Raw genomic sequence first — 17,737 nt, 5'->3', positions numbered from 1 at the left:
AAAACATGAATCCTGTTTGGATTTTTTATTAAGAACCTTGACTGAAAAAAAACACTTGAGTAAGTGCATTAAGGTGCAGCAGAAAGTTAAGTAAAAAAACATTCCAGTGTTGCCCAAAAGAAGTAGTCTAGACAATGCAGATCACGAGATTTAACTTAGACAATTATTATTTATAAAAGTAAACTAAAGTCAGTCGATGTAATTTACAGGAAACGAAACAGACCTTTTAAGATAAAAGCTCCGTTTTAAATGGAAAATGTTGGCCACTTAAAAACGTGTTATATATATAACAAAATAAAAATTAAAAACCATTATGAATCCAATCTTCGAAGGCATTTGAGGGACTTTGATTCGCTGTGCTTTACATCCTGTAGATTGGCACACTGACAAAGAAGTGTTAAAATGAAAATCTATACAGTACACAGCACATTAGGCTAAAAACAAAAAAACAAAGCTCTCAGCTGATGATTTTGGTGGAGTTATTAATGTTAAATAGAAATATGAGCTCCGTGGTCAGCATCCCTGCGCTAAGGCTTCTTCACGTCAAGCCCTCGACATGCAGCTGCGTCCTTGGTCCACGACCACCGGATGTTTTATCACTTGCTGGGTGCAAACACTGCGGAGAAAAAATGTAAAGTTACCAGCAACATTTTGGTATCCTGCGACTGTCTAGCCAACATAAACACGCTTAAGGTCAGTGCGGTCAGGAAAACTCAGGTTTCTCAGAATCAGGGACGTGATCAAGACAACGTAAAGAGGGAAGTAGTTCAGGATATTTAGAAATCGGCGAAGAGATACCGATTAGTTAATATCCCCGTACTGTAGCGTGTGTTTTGTCTTGTGAAGGACTGAAAGCAAGAAAAGATCAGAGAGTATACTCACTCCTCTCCCTCAGGCCTTGGCCGAAGCTGTGCACAAGTCTGATGAGGCCCCAGAATAAAACCACTTTAATCACCAGTGAAATCAAAGCTCCAGTGACAGCAGCTGCCTCCAGGGTGTACGTGCTGTCCTGGAACCATTTCTCCACCACCTGCAATTAAAGCAATGAACCGCTGTTTTTCCTGCAGGAGCCCGTCTCTGAATGTGCAGCTCATCTAAACGTGCACGCCAATGATGTACATGCGATGTCATAAAACGGAGGCCGACACTTGAATGAACTGTGCGTCAGTGGAGTGGGTCTTTTTAAGCAGCATTTCGAATGTCAAACACAGAAATGCAGGAAATGCTGCTCACGTTGCCTGTTTTGTGTTTTAGTAGTACTTTAAAATGGTGAAAAGTAACTAAGTACATTCATTCAAGTACTGTACAACAATCACTTAGTTCTTCTCCATTTTATTTCAGAGGAAGTTATTGCAGCAGTAGCATATAATAGTTTTTACCTCATAGTACTTCTGATAATACTTGATACCACCCTCATGTCTGCACGGTAAATATGATTATTGTCCCCTTTGGAAAACCTTTCTCTACTATTTTCCCACGTACACCATCCTCCTGCTGCAAATACTCACTAAATCATCAAACGTGAATTAATCTTTGGCTGAAAATAGTCCCCAACAAATGCTCTATTCACTCCCGTTCGAGTGACGTTCACTCGTCCGTTTTTCTTTGCAATGAACAAGTGCCTTGAGGACAGATATATTGAGCACTACAATGTTCTCTGACTGAGTCGTGCATGCACCAGTATTTGTAAAAGCAGGTCCACTTCATAAAGCAATATTTGGACTCAGGGAAAAACTCACCGTGTACATCAGATAAACGAAGAAGGCCAGTTGAGGAAGGTTCTGCGCCATGAAGACCCAAACTAAGACCTTGGCTTCCTTTAAAACCTGAAAAACAACACATAGTTACATCCACTGACTGCTGAGTGAATGTTACCATGTGCGCTCTTGATTGTTCTTCCTTTTTTTGTGGGGGGAGCAGTTCTACTGGGGAAGACAGTGGATGAAGAGGACTCACCGCAACAGCCCCGACGGCGGCGGTCAGGCAGGCCCACACCACTCCGACGCCCAGGATGATGCTGTTGGGAGCAGACATGGCCGAGTCCGACGTCGTGATCAGGATACACAGGCACAACTGAAACACATCATTAATGAAGTCAGCGGCTCACTGCAAGAGAGACATTTCACTTCATTTCTGTCCTCTTGATTTGACAAACACGCGAGGGGAAACGTGTTGCAGACCAGTTCCTCCGGCAAACAGTAGCATCAATGAACACAACCACAACACGTGTTGTGTTCTCAATGCGGGACATTGACGTCTGACTCAACCGGAAAAACTTACCGGACGGCCCCGACATGTTCTCTGGATGCAGTTCAAAATCTTTATAGGACACGTGGCAGATGTCAACGATTTGAGATTGATGACCGTCGTGTTTATGTAGAGAGGAGTGTACCTGAGCCTGAAGGTCAAAGGTCACCATGGAGAAACAGAGGTTGAGCAGGAAGTATTGCTCCTGGAGGCTCTCCAAGGCCCCGCCCACTCGGAACGCCATCATGTTGGGCCTCTGGATGAGCAGCGTGGTGCAGAAGACGTGGATCACGCCCAGACACATGATGCACACAAAACGAACCTGCGACGAAAACAGACTGGAAAATTCAACTTTCAGTGTTTAACCCTGCAGCCCCTCAGCTTTATGGCACCTTTTATACAATCACGGCGAGCGATGTTGCTCAGAAATTGCCAAAAATGGTGATACCTTGAGATTCATTTGCTAAATAGTCTGTGCCAATACTTCAGTTTGAGCATTTTCACGACAGCAAGACTGAGAGCAGTGCTTCGAGCTACTAACATAAGCATACTAACATTCTCACAATGACAGTGCTAACATGTTGATACTAAGCAGGAGAAGAGAAGAAACGCTGCTGCAAATAACCGGTGTTGTTTTCCTTCTGTACAAGTCAAAATCAGTTTCTCACAATTTGCCGTCATTTAACTTAAACCATATAAAGACAAATGATGAATGCAGATGATGCGTCCTCAGCAAACATCAACCAACCAGACATGATCCATAGAGATATAAAGACTCACTACGTTCACAACGAGAGGCGACCCATGCAACAATAGTGACATCAAGTGGTGGAACCAAGACTTTCCGCTCAACAGGACGAAAACTACCACTGTCGTTTCCCCCGTCATTAATAAAGTGAGATTATTAGCAGCAGTGCCGGTTCTGAAATGTGCGATCTAAATCTTCTCATCGTGTCGTAATCTCGTTTCAGCTGGATTTACTCTCTAAACTCAAACAGTGTCCAGAGAGAAGCTCTGAGCTCATCCGAGTCCCCTTCAATCATCATGTGTGCTCGCAGCAATTAATCAGCGAGTGATTGTTAGCGATCTTTGCCCTGGGTTTCGCCTCCCAGGCAACATACACGCTACCCTATCTTCTGGGCAGACGTTATTTGGGCTGTTTGTAGCCTAAGAGGCAGTTAATATTAATAGCATTATTATACTTTAGTTAACATATTTAAAGCCCCTAGAATTGAACACCATAAAGTATCTGGTCTCTGTCAATGAAACTAAAGTATTTCTAACATTAAATCTATAATAATATTGTGAATCTTTTAACTTTTTCATACTGCCATTATTATGGAAATCATGATAACCAGTTTCCTCATAATCTGTAATTTGTTAGATTGATATAAATGTATATAGATGCAGTAAATAGCTTTCACTTCTGACTTCATGGTATCCCCCCCATTCTCAAACCAAACCAATGCCCTTGCTTAGTTCAACAGCCCCAGTTCCAGATCAGCATACAGCCCAAACTACCACATCTACATGGTCAGTGCACTGATCAGGGGGCTTTACATCGAAGCCAATGGTGTTGACCACTGGTTAAAGCTGCTACTGAAAAACAACATTAAAACAACACTCTTGATTTATACTGGCGTCCTACTATCCTCCCTTTAAACATCAAGCTGTCCAGATCAGACAGTTAAAGGTCAGGTCTGATTACTAACGGTCATTAATATGATGTTATGATCTTGATCTTTTAAGAATTAGTCCATATTGATGTTCATGTATCTTTCAGAGGAAGCAGCGTTTAAAGAGTCAAGACTTAGAAGAAGAAGAATGTGCATATTATTCCCTTTCTCTAATGTAAGTCTGTTAGTTTTTAACATCTTGGGGTCATGCTGGAAATAAGTGTTCTCACTTAGACATGTTTGTTTTGTAAATCCATAAATAAAATCAATAATCAGAATAAACATATCGCTGTTTGCAGAACATTCTCAGAGCGTCCAGTAGAGGGCGACCTACCAGCAGCTCCTGCTTGCCCTTTGAGCCCAGCACAGAGAAGTTGACCACCGATCGGACCATCACCAGCAACACGCTGAGCACAAACGCCAGCAGCTCCTGTCTGTTCTCCTGCAGCACGCCCCGGCTGATGTAGTAGATGCAGAACACTGCAGGGGACAGACCAGACAGCTAGAGTCACTTCATTACAACCTCGTGTTCTTTATGTCGTTGCAATTAGTCAATTCATTGATTAGTCGATCAACAGAAAGTTTACTGGCAACTATTTTGATAAAGGATTCATCGTTCTCGTCATTTTTAAGCATAAATGGCAACAACAAAAAATCCCCAGTTCCAGCTTCTTAAATGTGAATGTTTTCTGAGTTTTCTCAGTCTTTTACAGTTTGATAATAAATTGAATATCTTTGGACTATGAGTCTGTGAAAAAAGACATTTTAAGACGTTATCATGGGCTCTGGGAACTTGTCATGTGTATTTTTCGTCATTTTCTGGCATTTTACAAACCAAACGACGAATCGAGAAAATAATTGGCAGATTAACCAACAAGGGAAACATGTTGGCTGCAGCCCTAATTTCATTCACGCCCTCTTGCTGTGAGGCGACAGTGCTAACCGCTGAGCCACCGTGCTGCCCAGTGTTCAACAGTTGCATGACGCACGATCCATGTCTCCAAATTATACCAATCACAAAGTTCCACGTCTGATTGATTAAATTACTGACCGACCAGAAACACCAGACTGCATCCTGAATCAGAGCGAAGAACAAACCACTTTATGCTAGAGAAGTCTAGAGTTTCCTTCTTCTGTATCTCAGTGTTTGATTCCTGTGTACCTATTGGTGGTTATTTATTGAAAGTTATTAAAGGCCGAACAAGAAGAAGAAAATCAACCATGACAGAAATGATAAGGCTTCAGCAGACGGTTATTTTCTGTTTGTAGAAAGTGAGTCAGTAAAGCCATCTGGGGGGACGGTTAAAGCCACTGTATTCAACTCCTCCACACTTTCCATCACATGATTACAGCAGGAAAACTTCTGCTTTTTACAAAAAATGCCGGTGTTAAATGGGCGTGGGGCGAAATCGACTTCCTGAAGACACACTGACAGTAAATGGCTTTTCTTCCTATTGGTGGTACTCACATATTTCAACAAACTGGATGAGAGATACAGTGAAGTTGTCCTCATCAGACACATCGGTGTCCATGCGCTGCTTGTAGATGCTGGACAGGGTGAGGCCCAGCAGCGCCAGCAGAGACGCGATGGTGAAGCAGAAGTAGAGCTTGAGCAGACATGACAGCTCCGACCAGGGCTTTATCTGCAAGAGGGTGGAGGACAAACAAAGTGAAGCGACCTGTGATGAGGACAAAACCTTTATTGGAGACAGTGTCTGCAAAGTGTGTCCGAAAATATAAACACAGTAGGGGTCAGGGACCGGGATTTCTGGGACTGTTTTTCAATTCATTTTATATGTAGTCCGACATGAATTTCCTGATTATTGAGTATGAGGAATAGTTATATTTGAGTATAAAGTCCATCATCACACCCACAGAATTTGTTTCATTTCATTACACCGTGGAAATAAAAGCGAACTTCTACCTCTACTTTCACAACTACTAATGTTTTAGTTTGGCTTCTGCTGCAGCAGCTCACCGGTCCACATGGTGTTGGGATCAGTTCCTGGTGTCTGGGCCTCAGGTTTGGAGACAGAAGGTCTGGGCCCTCCTGTGGTTGCCCAGAAATCTGGTTGCCCAACAAAGGACTGCAGTGTAAAATAAATGAAATAAATGAATAAATAAAATACACAGGTGCAGTTTCTTCAATAATTTGCACACGGGACTGAGAGATACAGTAGTTATAATATATTATAAATGATAATAAAATATATCAATATTAATTTTGGTCACTAAATTATTGTCTGCAGGCCTGATATACAGATATGGACAGAATACGGGACCAAACCCTATTAGGAATATGGGTGATTTAATGTTTACTGTCACAAACATAAATACTTTGAAGATTCACTTTTTATCAATTTATTTTTTCCAATACGTTTTTTTGTCGAGGACAATGGCCACTGATCAACAAACAAACTGTAATACAAGATTAAAATGTATAAAGGAGCAAAGCAACAAACCGCACGAACAGGGTCGTACACAAGCACCAACAACAGAACACAAGCAGAGGGAAAAGAAATGATATATATACACGCATGTAGTCTTCATAGTCCAGACTGAGCAAAGGGAATAAAGTAGGAGATACAGTAGGCCCGTTTCACAGCAGACATTTTGACTTGTCACAGCAGGAAAGGTACAGGGGTTAATAACAAGTTCTATTAAAGCGTCCCAGTGAGCCACGACAGTGTGACAGTGATCATCCTTTACATTATTTACACCTGAGCTTGTCCTACTGTAGCAAGTCCAAATGTCTTCTGAAGAAATGCCGATGAAAAAGAGGCCGAGGACAAAAAGAAATAATAAGAAATGATCATGTGCTGTTGAAACGGGCCAGATGTTGAAAGACGTCTCAACAGAATCAAATAAAAGCTGTGTATGTACAAGGACTTCAGGCTCTATTTAAACAGTCCACTCTGCTGACTGACCCAGAGTCTATAGGAAGGCCCTACGGAGCCCGGGGGCCACAACATCGAAGGCTTAGTCAGGAGAATCCTGCTGAAACCAGGACAGAGGGAACGGGGGTCTACATAAGACTCAGCTTTCCCATTACTGATTTCTTTAGGCAAGTGAAGAGCGAGTCGCGTCAGACCCATGACTGACCGTAGAGCATGGTGAGCTGGAGAGCATGTTGGTCAAGATTAAAATACTACAGATATTTTCAAAATCTGTCTTAAAATAGAACAAATAGCATGCACAGGATCATTTCTACGGACTATAAGTGAAGCAGCTCTTTGGACTGGCTCACAATAATGGCTTTTTGTGTAGGACCCAATTGAAAATACTACAAAAATAAATATATGAATGTATGGAATGATAAAAAAAACAAAAAACCCATAAATAAATGAGTTTAGAAAACTAAATAACATGTACAGACTAATAATGGACGGCTCATTAAATACAAACAGAAATCAACATTTACATTGCATCACACATGTGCGACTTCTCTTTAATATGCAAGTTAAGGTGACATTATTTCATCTTTGATATTCTAATGATTTTATTTTTGCCTTCCATACACGAGTCCAAAAAACATGAACCCAAGAAATTCCGTTCAGAGGGAAACATAAATGAGGGACTTACTGCATCCGGTCACTGAAGATACATCAGAAAATACTGAGGTGTCGATAAAAAGGCTCAATGAAATGAAACTATTTCTCCATTTAAATGACCACTTTATTCATTAACCTCTCTGACATTAACATTTCTATAGGCCTGTTAATAGGCAGTGTTAGTCCTCCACAACCAACATGTGCTACTCACGCTACTAACAGAAGAAGACAGTCAACAGATGAATATGTACACAAATACATAGTTAATGTGCAGCCTATGAGATGACCGCATGCTGCTCGGTGTAACGTTAGTGATGAGTGTGGCGGGTTGTAACGAGCAGGGAAACATCTCATTCCGCACCACGTTTCATTTTCTCACGACGCAAACGACCGAAAACACAAACTGTCACCAACAAGTCTGCAAACTTCGCCGCTTTACCTTATCTCGTCCATCTCCCCGATGGACAAGCCTGCCGGACCCGCAGCTTTACATTCCTGCCACCTTTCGCTGTGCGTCCACCTCCAGCTGACGGAACTTTAGTTTCATATCTGACAACATAAACAGGAACGAGAGCCTGTTGTGTCAACAGTTCTTCTTCTGCCCTTTACGTTTCTTCTTCTGTAGTTTGGTTTTGCTCGAAGGTGCTGCCGCCCCCCGGAGGACCACAGGGAGGCTTCCGTGGGTTTGGCTAGCCACAAAAGTGTTGCTCAAATCTTTGTAACAATTATAATGTTCATTTTGTATATGTTTATTTAGCAAAATCAGACACTCCTTAGTTTACTTTGTTTTGTTTTTTTGTTTTCTGTCGAAAGTTGCCACCAAACCTACATGACGCTGGTTGTTGAATGTATTTAGAATCTCGAGTTTACTGCCGCCGAGTGGCCACAGTGAGGAACTACAACTCCACGTTATTGGGGATTATTATCATCACGTCAGGACTAATGCTAACAGTAGCTGTGTTCAAGTCATAGTCATCACTTATTATCAAGTAATACCATTTAATGAACTCCGACAGTCCTGCAATAAATGCCCTACTATCATCAGTGGTGGCAGAAGTATTCAGATCCTTAACTTAAGTAAAAGTAGTACTGTGAAAATACTCTCCTACATTCTTTTACTAAATCCATCAAAGTATTATCAGCAAAATTTAGCATCAAAAGTAAAAGTATTAATTAAAAGTGCTACCGATATGTTGTGTTTTTGGATTATGATTAATAATTGATATTAATATTAATGAGTATGTTGCATTTTACTGCTGTAGTTGTTTATAGTTGTGTGTTAACTGCTGTATACACTGTTGGGTCGTTTAATATACAGAAATGTACCATATTCTGTAAGATCATCATTTGTTGTTAGTGTCGTTGTCCTGTGAGAACCACGTATCTCTAAAAAGTCAACTTTTCATGAGCTCAGAAAAACAGCCCTGTTTTTAGCTGTGTGGGGTTTTTTTTGTTTGTTCTTTTACATAGTTTATTTAGCTCAAGAAGAAGGAGAATTTTCTCAACCCGTAAAGGAACAATTCATCCTTCAGTTCATTAGATAAATTCAAAAATAACCAAATTTGGAGATACGTGGTTTTCACTGGACAGGCATTAAAGGTAAACGCAACCCCAACTTTGCAGACAAAGATCAGTTTATCGTCAGTGGTGGGGAGGGCCATTCATCACCCAGTGGAAACAGCTGTATGATGTTGCCTGTGAGTTTGAGTTTCCTCAAGTCTGAGGAAATACCCCTGAACATGTCACCAGTGTGTACTGCCCTCCAGTGGCCACAGTTAGGACCTACAACTCCACAAACGTTTAATGTTTCATATTAATTAAATATTTGCAGGTAAAAAAAACAACAACAACAACAGCACTATTGATAAATTGTTTTTAACAAGTCAACCACAGTGTTCCGGTCCAGAGGCCATTCGAGGCGTTTCTGCACTGATACATCTGATTAAATAATCCAAGTGACGAAACCAATCTATTATTAACCCACAAATAGAAATGACCATGGACGCTCATTTTTTGAAGTGGTCACAGTGAGGAAGTTCATCTCACAGACTGGACCTACAACACGCAGATTTCATACAGAGGCGCCTTTATTATTTCGGATGTGTTGGTTTTTAGAGGAAAGTAGCTTCTTTTTTTTAATTACCACAAACGAATTGACCCCGGTTACATTGGCGGCATCGCTTTTGAGCACTTTGTATTTAGTTCAATGGGAGCTGGGGGGAAAAAAAAGTCAAGTTGAAACGAGTGTCACCGGAAACGCAGCGGTTGTATCATATAAAATAAAAGCTTCTTTTTTTATTATTCTGGCGAAAGGTACTAATTTAAGCTTAACTAAAAATCCAAAATATGTATCTTTAAAAATTCAGAGCAATAATTACCATCAATTCATTTGAAGCCCCCCTGCATTTTACCCAACATGGCCCAATGAGTTAGTACTAAGATGTATGCGAATGGAGGTTTTACTTTGGTGGTTTGGAGGTCCTTCTTGTACTCGTTGTTTCGGGTTAGCTTGACACTGCATGTTGATTGTTGTTAGCAGCCACGTCTCAAAGTCAGGTGCATAGATATGGGCCAGCCGGGTAGATAACAGCTAGATAAACGTTTGTGTACAGTGGGTGTAGTCTCATTTTACACTCCCTCATGTTGTGGGACACGGCTGACAGCTCGGCTGGCTCTTCCAGCTTCCACTCCTTTGCATCCCATGTTGCCGCAAAACACAGCGGCTAGCTAACGTCAATGTCCAACTTCCTCTTACTCGCTGTTGTCTCGTTCACCCGCTGCGTTCACGGTGTCTTCCGTCCCAATTGAAGCGTCCGACTCGGCGAGAGGTAAGAGCTCGCCTTCTTTACGTTTCGAGTTTGCATTCATTCCCGACACTTTGTGTTGCTTGCAAGAGGAGGCTAGCTACACCAAACTTATAATCTAGCCTGTGCGTTTATCGGTAACATTACATTGTTTGACTATCGCGGGCACTTGAGAACAAAAGCTCCGGGCGTTTTATAACTACTGGAGCGCTCTTGAACTCGGCAGTGTGATACAGCAGGTAGAGCGGGTTAGACGGTGAAAACTCACACGTCTTTCACCTCTGCTTCGCCTGCTCTCCTCAGTCTGCTGTCCGGCAACAGACAGCGGCTACTCCCTGTCACACGAGGAGCTCCGCTGATGCTGTGGAGGTGTTTATGTCAACTAAGAATACGAAAACAGGTGTTTGTAGCATCAGTGTAGTATTCAATAAATATGTGGTAAATACAGTAAATAGTGTGCATCAGACCGGAATGAGACACAATACACTCTATGTAATATTTAAAAAGCTGTAACATGTGGATTGACACACTGTGGTATAAAAAAAAGAAAAGAACTTCCAGCATGTGATCTTTAGGACATTGCAAAGAAGATGATCCCCCCCCCCACCCCCACCCCTCCTGACAGAAGATGATTTTTGTTCTTTCCAGCTCCTGCAGCAGAGGACAGGGGACACCAGGACTTTCGGCCTTCCCAGCAAGACTGAGAGACTAATCAACTGCCGGACCAATCACAAGATGGACTAACCATCAAAACTCTCATCAAACCCCCCTCCCTTTCCCCCTCCCTCCCTCCCTCCCTCCCTCTTATCACCCACCTTTTGGGCCCTTGGGTGCTGTCAGGCAGCAGTCATGATGCCAGGCGGCTGGCAGACTGCCAGGCGCCTCCTGTCCCCGTTCAGCACCCGCCAGGAGCGAGTGGTGCTGGCCCGCAGCGAGAGCCTGCCGGGGGAGCAGGTGCTAAAGATCACAGTCACTGAGACTACGGTGATCGAGGCGGAGTCAGGGGTGTGGAACTGGCGCTCCATGACCTACCTGGGCCTCTGGTACTTCTTCAGCTTCTGCACCCTGTTCCTCAACAAGTACATCCTGTCGCTGCTGGAGGGGGAGCCCAGCATGCTTGGTAAAGAGAAGGAATAATATACTTCTGCTGCTATTAATAGTAATATCAACTAGACTAAATGCAGCATGTAACTTGTATATTAATGCTTTGTGTGTTTTTGTGATTAGTAAAATCCTATGGGACCATACAGGTGGTTGTGCAGGTTTTAGCTCTTTAACTATATCTTACAAAGGTATTTTGTGTCACTGCTGAGCGTTTGTAAAGCGTATCATGAGTCTGAAGATTGACTTCCTTCCCTCCAGGCATGAAAAACAACTTGCTGAAACATGAAACTTGCTTGACATCTATTTCAGTGAGCAGCCTTTATTTGTTTTGTCAAGATTACAGTATATGCAGAGACAGGTTAGGAAAAAACTCTGGTGGTGCGTTCAGGGATTCAGTGCCCAGAACTGCTTGCCAGCTGCCAATGACCACATTAGCTCATTGTTCTTCTTACAAAAGTGACTTTTCCAACATCATATTTCAATATGTCACAGTGACTGATTTCCTAACTCGAGCATTTTTATGTCACTGCAAGTTGTTTTTTTTGTCATTCACGGAAATAAATGAAAGTCAGATTGTTTGGATACATTTGTTAAACTTCCGCTTTTATCAGCTGCACTAGCTGTGGCAAAAGTAACTATTATGTCACAGTTGAGGTTTTGAAGAATTTAGTTGTCTTGATATGCCCCCCAGGTGCTGTTCAGATGCTCTCCACCACCGTCATAGGCTTCCTAAAGATGTTTGTGCCCTGTTGCCTTTACCACCACAAGTCCAGAACCGATTACCCCCCCAACTTCATCATGATCATGCTGTTTGTTGGACTCATGAGGTGGGTCCCCTCTCTCTATAAACACTTATGTTTCTTACTTTTTACTACTTTTTTTTTTTAGATGTTTTTGTGCTGAAACTCAGTTTGTAGCTTCTAAGAAAGTATTACAGACTTATGTAATATAAATAATGGATTTACAAATACTTGTTTTTCTAAAAGTCCAGTATTGACACCATCTTTGTCTCCATGTGTCAGGTTCACCACAGTGGTTCTGGGCTTGGTGAGCCTGAAGAATGTGGCGGTGTCTTTTGCGGAGACAGTGAAGAGCTCAGCACCCATCTTCACCGTCATCATGTCCAGGCTGATCCTCGGGGAGTACACAGGTAGGGGACACACTGAAGTATGTCTATATGAGGGGGTGTAAAATGTCAGGAGACCAGGGCTTAGGGGATTCTGAATGTCTTTCACCTCTGATGGAAATCAGGATTGTTGGTTTTGGTGTTGAGAGGATTGACAGGGGTTAGTTGACAAACATAAATCACTGCAGGCATCTCTGTGCAGGGGCCTCTGACGCTGCAAGTAGGAGCTTTGAGGCAGTTGGATGCAAAGATGAATGCTTTCGGCGACATATAAAACAGCAAATCCCAGAAAGCAGATCTACTGAGTTAACATTGTAACATGGGACAGAGCTCGCACGGTTATTTAACCAGATGTGTCACTGGTATTTAATCAGTGTTCCAAATCTGAGGGTTTCTATTTCACAACGCCAACATCGGTCACTCCAACTGTTTACTTGCATTATTGCATGAAAGGTTGTCGTACCAGTAGGACTGCTACAGGGAAATCAGGCCACAGGTTTTGTGATGTCACGTGTGTTTGCCGTCGGCTCTCCAAATCTGCAGGGCTGTGGGTGAACCTGTCCCTGTTCCCTGTCATGGCCGGCCTGGCCCTCTGCACGGCCACGGAGATCAGCTTCAACATGCTCGGCTTCTCCGCCGCCCTCTCCACCAACATCATGGACTGGTACTGCAGCACTCAGCACAGCTTCCCCACAGCAGTGTGGTGCTTTATTTAACCCTTTGTCTCTCTCAGTTTGCAGAACGTGTTCTCTAAAAAACTGCTAAGTGGAGACACATACAGGTTCAGGTAAAATATTGTGAACCCTCCTATTTATAACTGCAAAATGACATCATTTTATGCAATCAAACACTAAAAACTTATATATTGACTTATTTCAGCCCTCCAGAACTGCAGTTCTACACCAGTGCAGCAGCGGTCATCATGCTTATACCTGCCTGGGTGTTCCTCTTGGTAGGTCATTAACAATTATACAACAATTACAGTTATTGTTTTATTGAATTATTGTTACAGGCACGTGAAATTTGTGGAATTACAGCTGTATTACACCAGTTATCAGATGTTTGACAATAACAGAAGCACCGTTTACTGAAGAAAATCTGTTAAACAGATTTGATAGTTCACTCCTTCACAACACGGGATGTGGCTGGACTGAATGTTGAGGCACCAGTTGTGATGTTGATGTTGATGGTTGTCGCGCTCCGTCTCCGTGTTTCCAGGACATCCCAGTGATCGGGAAGAGTGGGCGGAGCTTCATCTTCAGTCAAGACGTTATCCTGTTGCTGCTTTTCGACGGCGGCCTGTTCCACCTGCAGAGTGTCACTGCCTATGCTCTCATGGGACGGATTTCCCCCGTTACCTTCAGGTGCAAAACCCATTTATAACATGGCTCTTAACCTGTACTTGAAACCATTGACGACATGTTATCACGAATATGATCCCTTTTTATCTCCAGTACAGCAGAGTTCTTGGTAAGGTTTGTCAACATGCTGGAAAGGGTCCACGCTTATTAGATAACAACATGCTGCATCTGCAGATTTTCCTGCCACGCACGCATGCTACAAATCCTCAATTTCACCTTACTGCACCGATTTTACACATCAATGTCTGTTAACAGGTTTTAGGGATTACTTGTGCATTATGTGGGGAAAAAAAAGTTTTATAAAAAGCCCTTTGTGGCTCCAGAGGGAGCTACCCGCAGTCTGGGGCTGAGGACTACAAGTTTGAAAATGAAAGAAATCTGGGGGTGTGAAGTTAGAAAGAACTGAGCTGACCAGACCGGCTGCAGCCCGCTTCTCAAATCAGCTTGAGGCTCATGGTTCAAAGCTACATTAGCCGCTACTAGCATAACTGTAGGCTATATAAAAGAAGTGGACGTTGCCACCGTGCTGTATTGAAGTAGACTTGATACTAGCGATTGAGACCATAAACTCTTTAGGAAAATGTTTACTGAGGTAATAAATCAAGTCAGAAGTAGGGTCATTTTCTCATAGACTTCTATACAGTCTGTCTTTTTTGCAGCCAGTGGAGTCGCCCTCTGCTGGCCATTTGAAAGAATGCAGGTTTAAGGCACTTAAGCATTGGCTTCACTTTTCAGATCCAGAGGTTGGTGCTTGCTTGCTTGCTTGATCTTGATTCTTTAAAAAAAAACAAACAAACACAAATGTGATACCTGGCATGGTCTTCTGCTGCTGTAGACGTACATTCATACCCTTCTACACACTATTGTGGGCACTTAAACCAGTCTGTCCTATTCTCACTGAATTGACAGGCCATGTTTTTGCATACGGACTTGTTTTTATCACACCATTCTCTGTAAACTCTTAACACACTTGATGTCAGAACCACTGCATCTGGTACAAACAGTCGCTCTGTGTTCATGTTCATAGAAAGAATACGCAGGCTCCTTATAACTCCAGAACTTGCCTGAGAATTTTCATGTTTTTAAGTTTTCTTCAGTAACCACATAATTAGCTGTATGGAGGGGCTGGGAAACTGTGTTAATGAGCAGACGCACCACATAAAGTGGCCACTGAGTGTATGTTAGTAAGTTGACTTCAGAATGGACCCATAATATGGACCATATTGCCACTGCATGTGAAAGCCGTTAGAGTGGGAGTGAGCCTGGCATCTTCACCGTGTTTCTCGTAACAGATAATGGTCTCATCCGAGCCACGAACTGGATTCATTTGATGTTGACGCCGACAGTAACAGCCCTCGTCTCATCTCTCTCACCCTCAGCGTTGCCAGTACTGTCAAACACGCCCTGTCGGTCTGGCTGAGCATCATCGTGTTCAGTAACCAGATCACCCTCCTCAGCGCCACCGGCACCGTCCTCGTGTTCATCGGGGTCTTCTTGTACAACAAGTCCAGGCAGATCCAGAGGGAGACTTTACAGGCCATGGCTGCTGAGCAGAACCACAAACCACTACTGCAGGACAAGAACTTCCAAGCCCCTCAGTCTCAGTGAGGACCCAGCACTTAAGACTAAAATGCTGCCTGAAGAAGGATTAAGGTATTAATAAAACCCTGTTTGCTTACTTGCGGCTGTAGAGACAAGATGACTGGATATTTGTGTGTTCTTCACCATGTACACATTCCAGTGGAAAAAGGACCCACTCTTGTTTTGTTTTGTCCAGGTTCCATTTAGTGTCACTGTCATGTCTTAAAGCTTTAAGTAAACGTTGGTGAATGGCTTGGTTAAGATCAGTGTCTGGCTGACTAAGCCATCACCAGTCCTGTGGAACGGTATATACAATATTTCTTTGTCCCTGATCTGATTACGTACTCATACTTTAATCATCCATGATTCTTTTCATTTGTCTTGTATCGGCCAGTAAAAGGGGAAGCTCAGGGTGTCCTTCAGCTTTTTGAAGGAAGTGACTTCTGTAAGCTTTTTGTCTTACATTTGCATTCCAGAGTGTGCTGGTTTATCTCTCATCTGTGGTACAGCAGCTGCTGAATGTATGCTATTGTGAATATCTGTAAAGCATTGAAGCTGTAAGATTTTTATTTTGTGATGGTGTGACCTACACTGTATCATACAATGTAAAATGTATCTTGATTGCTTCTGACTATAAGATGTGAATAGGGCACCAGTGCCTGAGTTGGGGGGGGGGCGCGGCTTGTCCAGCCAAAGCGTAGACTGGCTGCTTGGCACATACTGCATTCTAGGAATGCTCATCCTCTATCATGAACTGTTGCGGGTTTATGTACGTGCATTTCTTTTTCTTTTTTATGTAAACTAACTCTCCCCCAATGCATGCTGGGATAGCAGCCCTGGAAGCCCTGCACAGGAAAAGGGCCTTAGAGAATGAATGGATCTATAAAGAAAAATGGCTTAGCACAATTTTGGTTTTATTTTTGTTGCTCGGCTCATCGGCTCTGTTTTGTTATGTCCAACAGTCAGACGACAGGTCAAACAGGTTTCAAACAAACCAAACAAAAGTTAGGAAAATTAGAAGGCAAACACACAAAACTGTCTGTTTTGTCTGTTGTAAACATCCAACACAGTTTACAAAACCTCCTGGTTCAACTTTGACCTACAGTACTTACTGTAGTTGTTTGCACTCTGTTTTCTTGTGCAATGAGGGGTTATTAGCGACATCACACACATACACGCTCACTTTTGGTTTTACCTCCAAATAAAGTGGTAACTTACGTGGCAAAACTGTCTGCTGGTTTACAAACTGTCTGATTGTCTGGCAGATTTTTTTAGCAATGTCGCCGTGTTCCAAGATCTCAGGTGATTGCAGAGTTTTCCTTTAAACAAAAAAGCTTTATGCCACATGCATTAACCCCCTAATTTATACAAGGAGGATTCAATGTCAAACCTGTGCCACATCTCTGTGAGCCCCCTGTGGTGTTTTTACTACTTTTAAACATCAGCTGTTCATGATAAGAGCTGCAAAGACATTGAAATTCACATTCAGCAAGTTCCCTTTCTGTCCTCGCTGAGTCTCATTTCAGCTTCTGTGGTGACGTGTCTCCCATAGAAAGAAATGAGTTCCACATTGACATCTTGCCAAAAACAGCTTCATGGTGCCAGCATGAACATACATAGGAATCTTGTTCTGACCATACTGCTTCAATCATACTGCCTCTGGTCTCCTGCTCTACTCGTGTGTGTGCGTTGAGGCTTCTTTCCAAACTCCTCTGAGGGCAGTGACTAACAAAGTCCATCAGGTGTCTGATAGGACAAATCTGTGCTAATCATTGTCAGTTTGACACATTTGTGCCTCAAGAAGCAGTCTTTTTTTTTCTTTTTCTTTCCTGACATATGTTGTGCCCACACTTGACCACAAGAATTGTCTGACTTGAAAATATATATTTTTTATTTACATTATAAACATGGTTACTTCCTCTTATTGTTTGAGAATTTGTTTCTCGGCTCAAAGTGCTAATAAAAATCAGGTGTGGGCTTAGATTTAATACTGATACCCTACGAATATATATCTTTTTACACTAATCTTCCATATTAATGCTGCTTCAAGAGGCAAGTTCAAACATGCAGAGTTTTTCAGTGTATTTGTATCATTAACGGTTCAGAAGTGGCAAGTGCTGAGGTGGTAGATGTAAAAATACTGACCAGTGTAACTCTTTAGTGAGGATGTAATGATGTTTGGTGGAAAATAAAAGTATTTTCTCTTCAGCACATTGTGTAAGCATATTTCATGTTGCATTGCTGATTAACATACACGCTAGTGTCCTGAAATATCCTACTTATCCTC

The 17,737-nt window shown here is 42.4% G+C and overlaps 2 protein-coding genes across 3 annotated transcripts; one reads left to right on the top strand and one right to left on the bottom strand.

The window, feature by feature from the left end:
* Positions 1 to 26: 26 nt before the first annotated feature.
* Positions 27 to 8,020, bottom strand: LOC139288832 (uncharacterized). Of its 2 annotated transcripts, none has more exons than XM_070910259.1 (9): positions 7,914 to 8,020; positions 5,848 to 6,010; positions 5,392 to 5,566; positions 4,258 to 4,403; positions 2,393 to 2,569; positions 1,957 to 2,073; positions 1,740 to 1,826; positions 883 to 1,030; positions 27 to 616 (listed from the first exon to the last, which is right to left on the bottom strand). In XM_070910259.1, the coding sequence occupies exons 1-9, from the start codon at positions 7,925 to 7,927 to the stop codon at positions 597 to 599; spliced, it is 1,047 nt and encodes a 348-aa protein (XP_070766360.1). In that variant the 5' UTR covers positions 7,928 to 8,020; the 3' UTR covers positions 27 to 596. The 2 variants fall into 2 exon arrangements, with proteins under 2 accessions (XP_070766360.1, XP_070766362.1); XM_070910261.1 differs by having other exon boundaries at positions 5,902 to 6,010.
* A 3,056-nt stretch (positions 8,021 to 11,076) lies between these two features.
* LOC139288952 (solute carrier family 35 member E2A-like) lies at positions 11,077 to 17,658 on the top strand. The gene is made up of 8 exons (XM_070910421.1): positions 11,077 to 11,398; positions 12,074 to 12,209; positions 12,405 to 12,532; positions 13,052 to 13,172; positions 13,242 to 13,295; positions 13,388 to 13,460; positions 13,727 to 13,872; positions 15,249 to 17,658. Exons 1-8 carry the CDS (start codon positions 11,128 to 11,130, stop codon positions 15,475 to 15,477), a joined length of 1,158 nt encoding a protein of 385 aa, XP_070766522.1. The 5' UTR covers positions 11,077 to 11,127; the 3' UTR covers positions 15,478 to 17,658.
* The last annotated feature ends 79 nt before the right edge of the window (positions 17,659 to 17,737 follow it).

This window comes from Enoplosus armatus, chromosome 8 (assembly GCF_043641665.1).
Source record: "Enoplosus armatus isolate fEnoArm2 chromosome 8, fEnoArm2.hap1, whole genome shotgun sequence".
NCBI lineage: Eukaryota > Metazoa > Chordata > Actinopteri > Centrarchiformes > Enoplosidae > Enoplosus > Enoplosus armatus.
Note: the sequence above shows the minus strand (reverse complement) of the source record. Positions and strands in the feature narration are given on the sequence as shown.

What these genes read in the sequence shown, in the direction of transcription:
- LOC139288832 (XM_070910259.1), bottom strand. An exon ending in TAGTAGTTGTGAAAGTAGAG is followed by an intron (nt 5,567 to 5,847) that starts GTAGAAGTTCGC and finishes ACCCTCTTGCAG; the next exon opens with ATAAAGCCCTGGTCGGAGCT. An exon ending in CCGCCGTCGGGGCTGTTGCG is followed by an intron (nt 1,827 to 1,956) that starts GTGAGTCCTCTT and finishes GTTGTTTTTCAG; the next exon opens with GTTTTAAAGGAAGCCAAGGT.
- LOC139288952 (XM_070910421.1), top strand. Translation starts at nt 11,128, where the DNA reads ATGATGCCAGGCGGCTGGCAGACTGCCAGGCGCCTCCTGTCCCCGTTC. An exon ending in GATCCTCGGGGAGTACACAG is followed by an intron (nt 12,533 to 13,051) that starts GTAGGGGACACA and finishes CCAAATCTGCAG; the next exon opens with GGCTGTGGGTGAACCTGTCC. An exon ending in CTGCCTGGGTGTTCCTCTTG is followed by an intron (nt 13,461 to 13,726) that starts GTAGGTCATTAA and finishes CCGTGTTTCCAG; the next exon opens with GACATCCCAGTGATCGGGAA.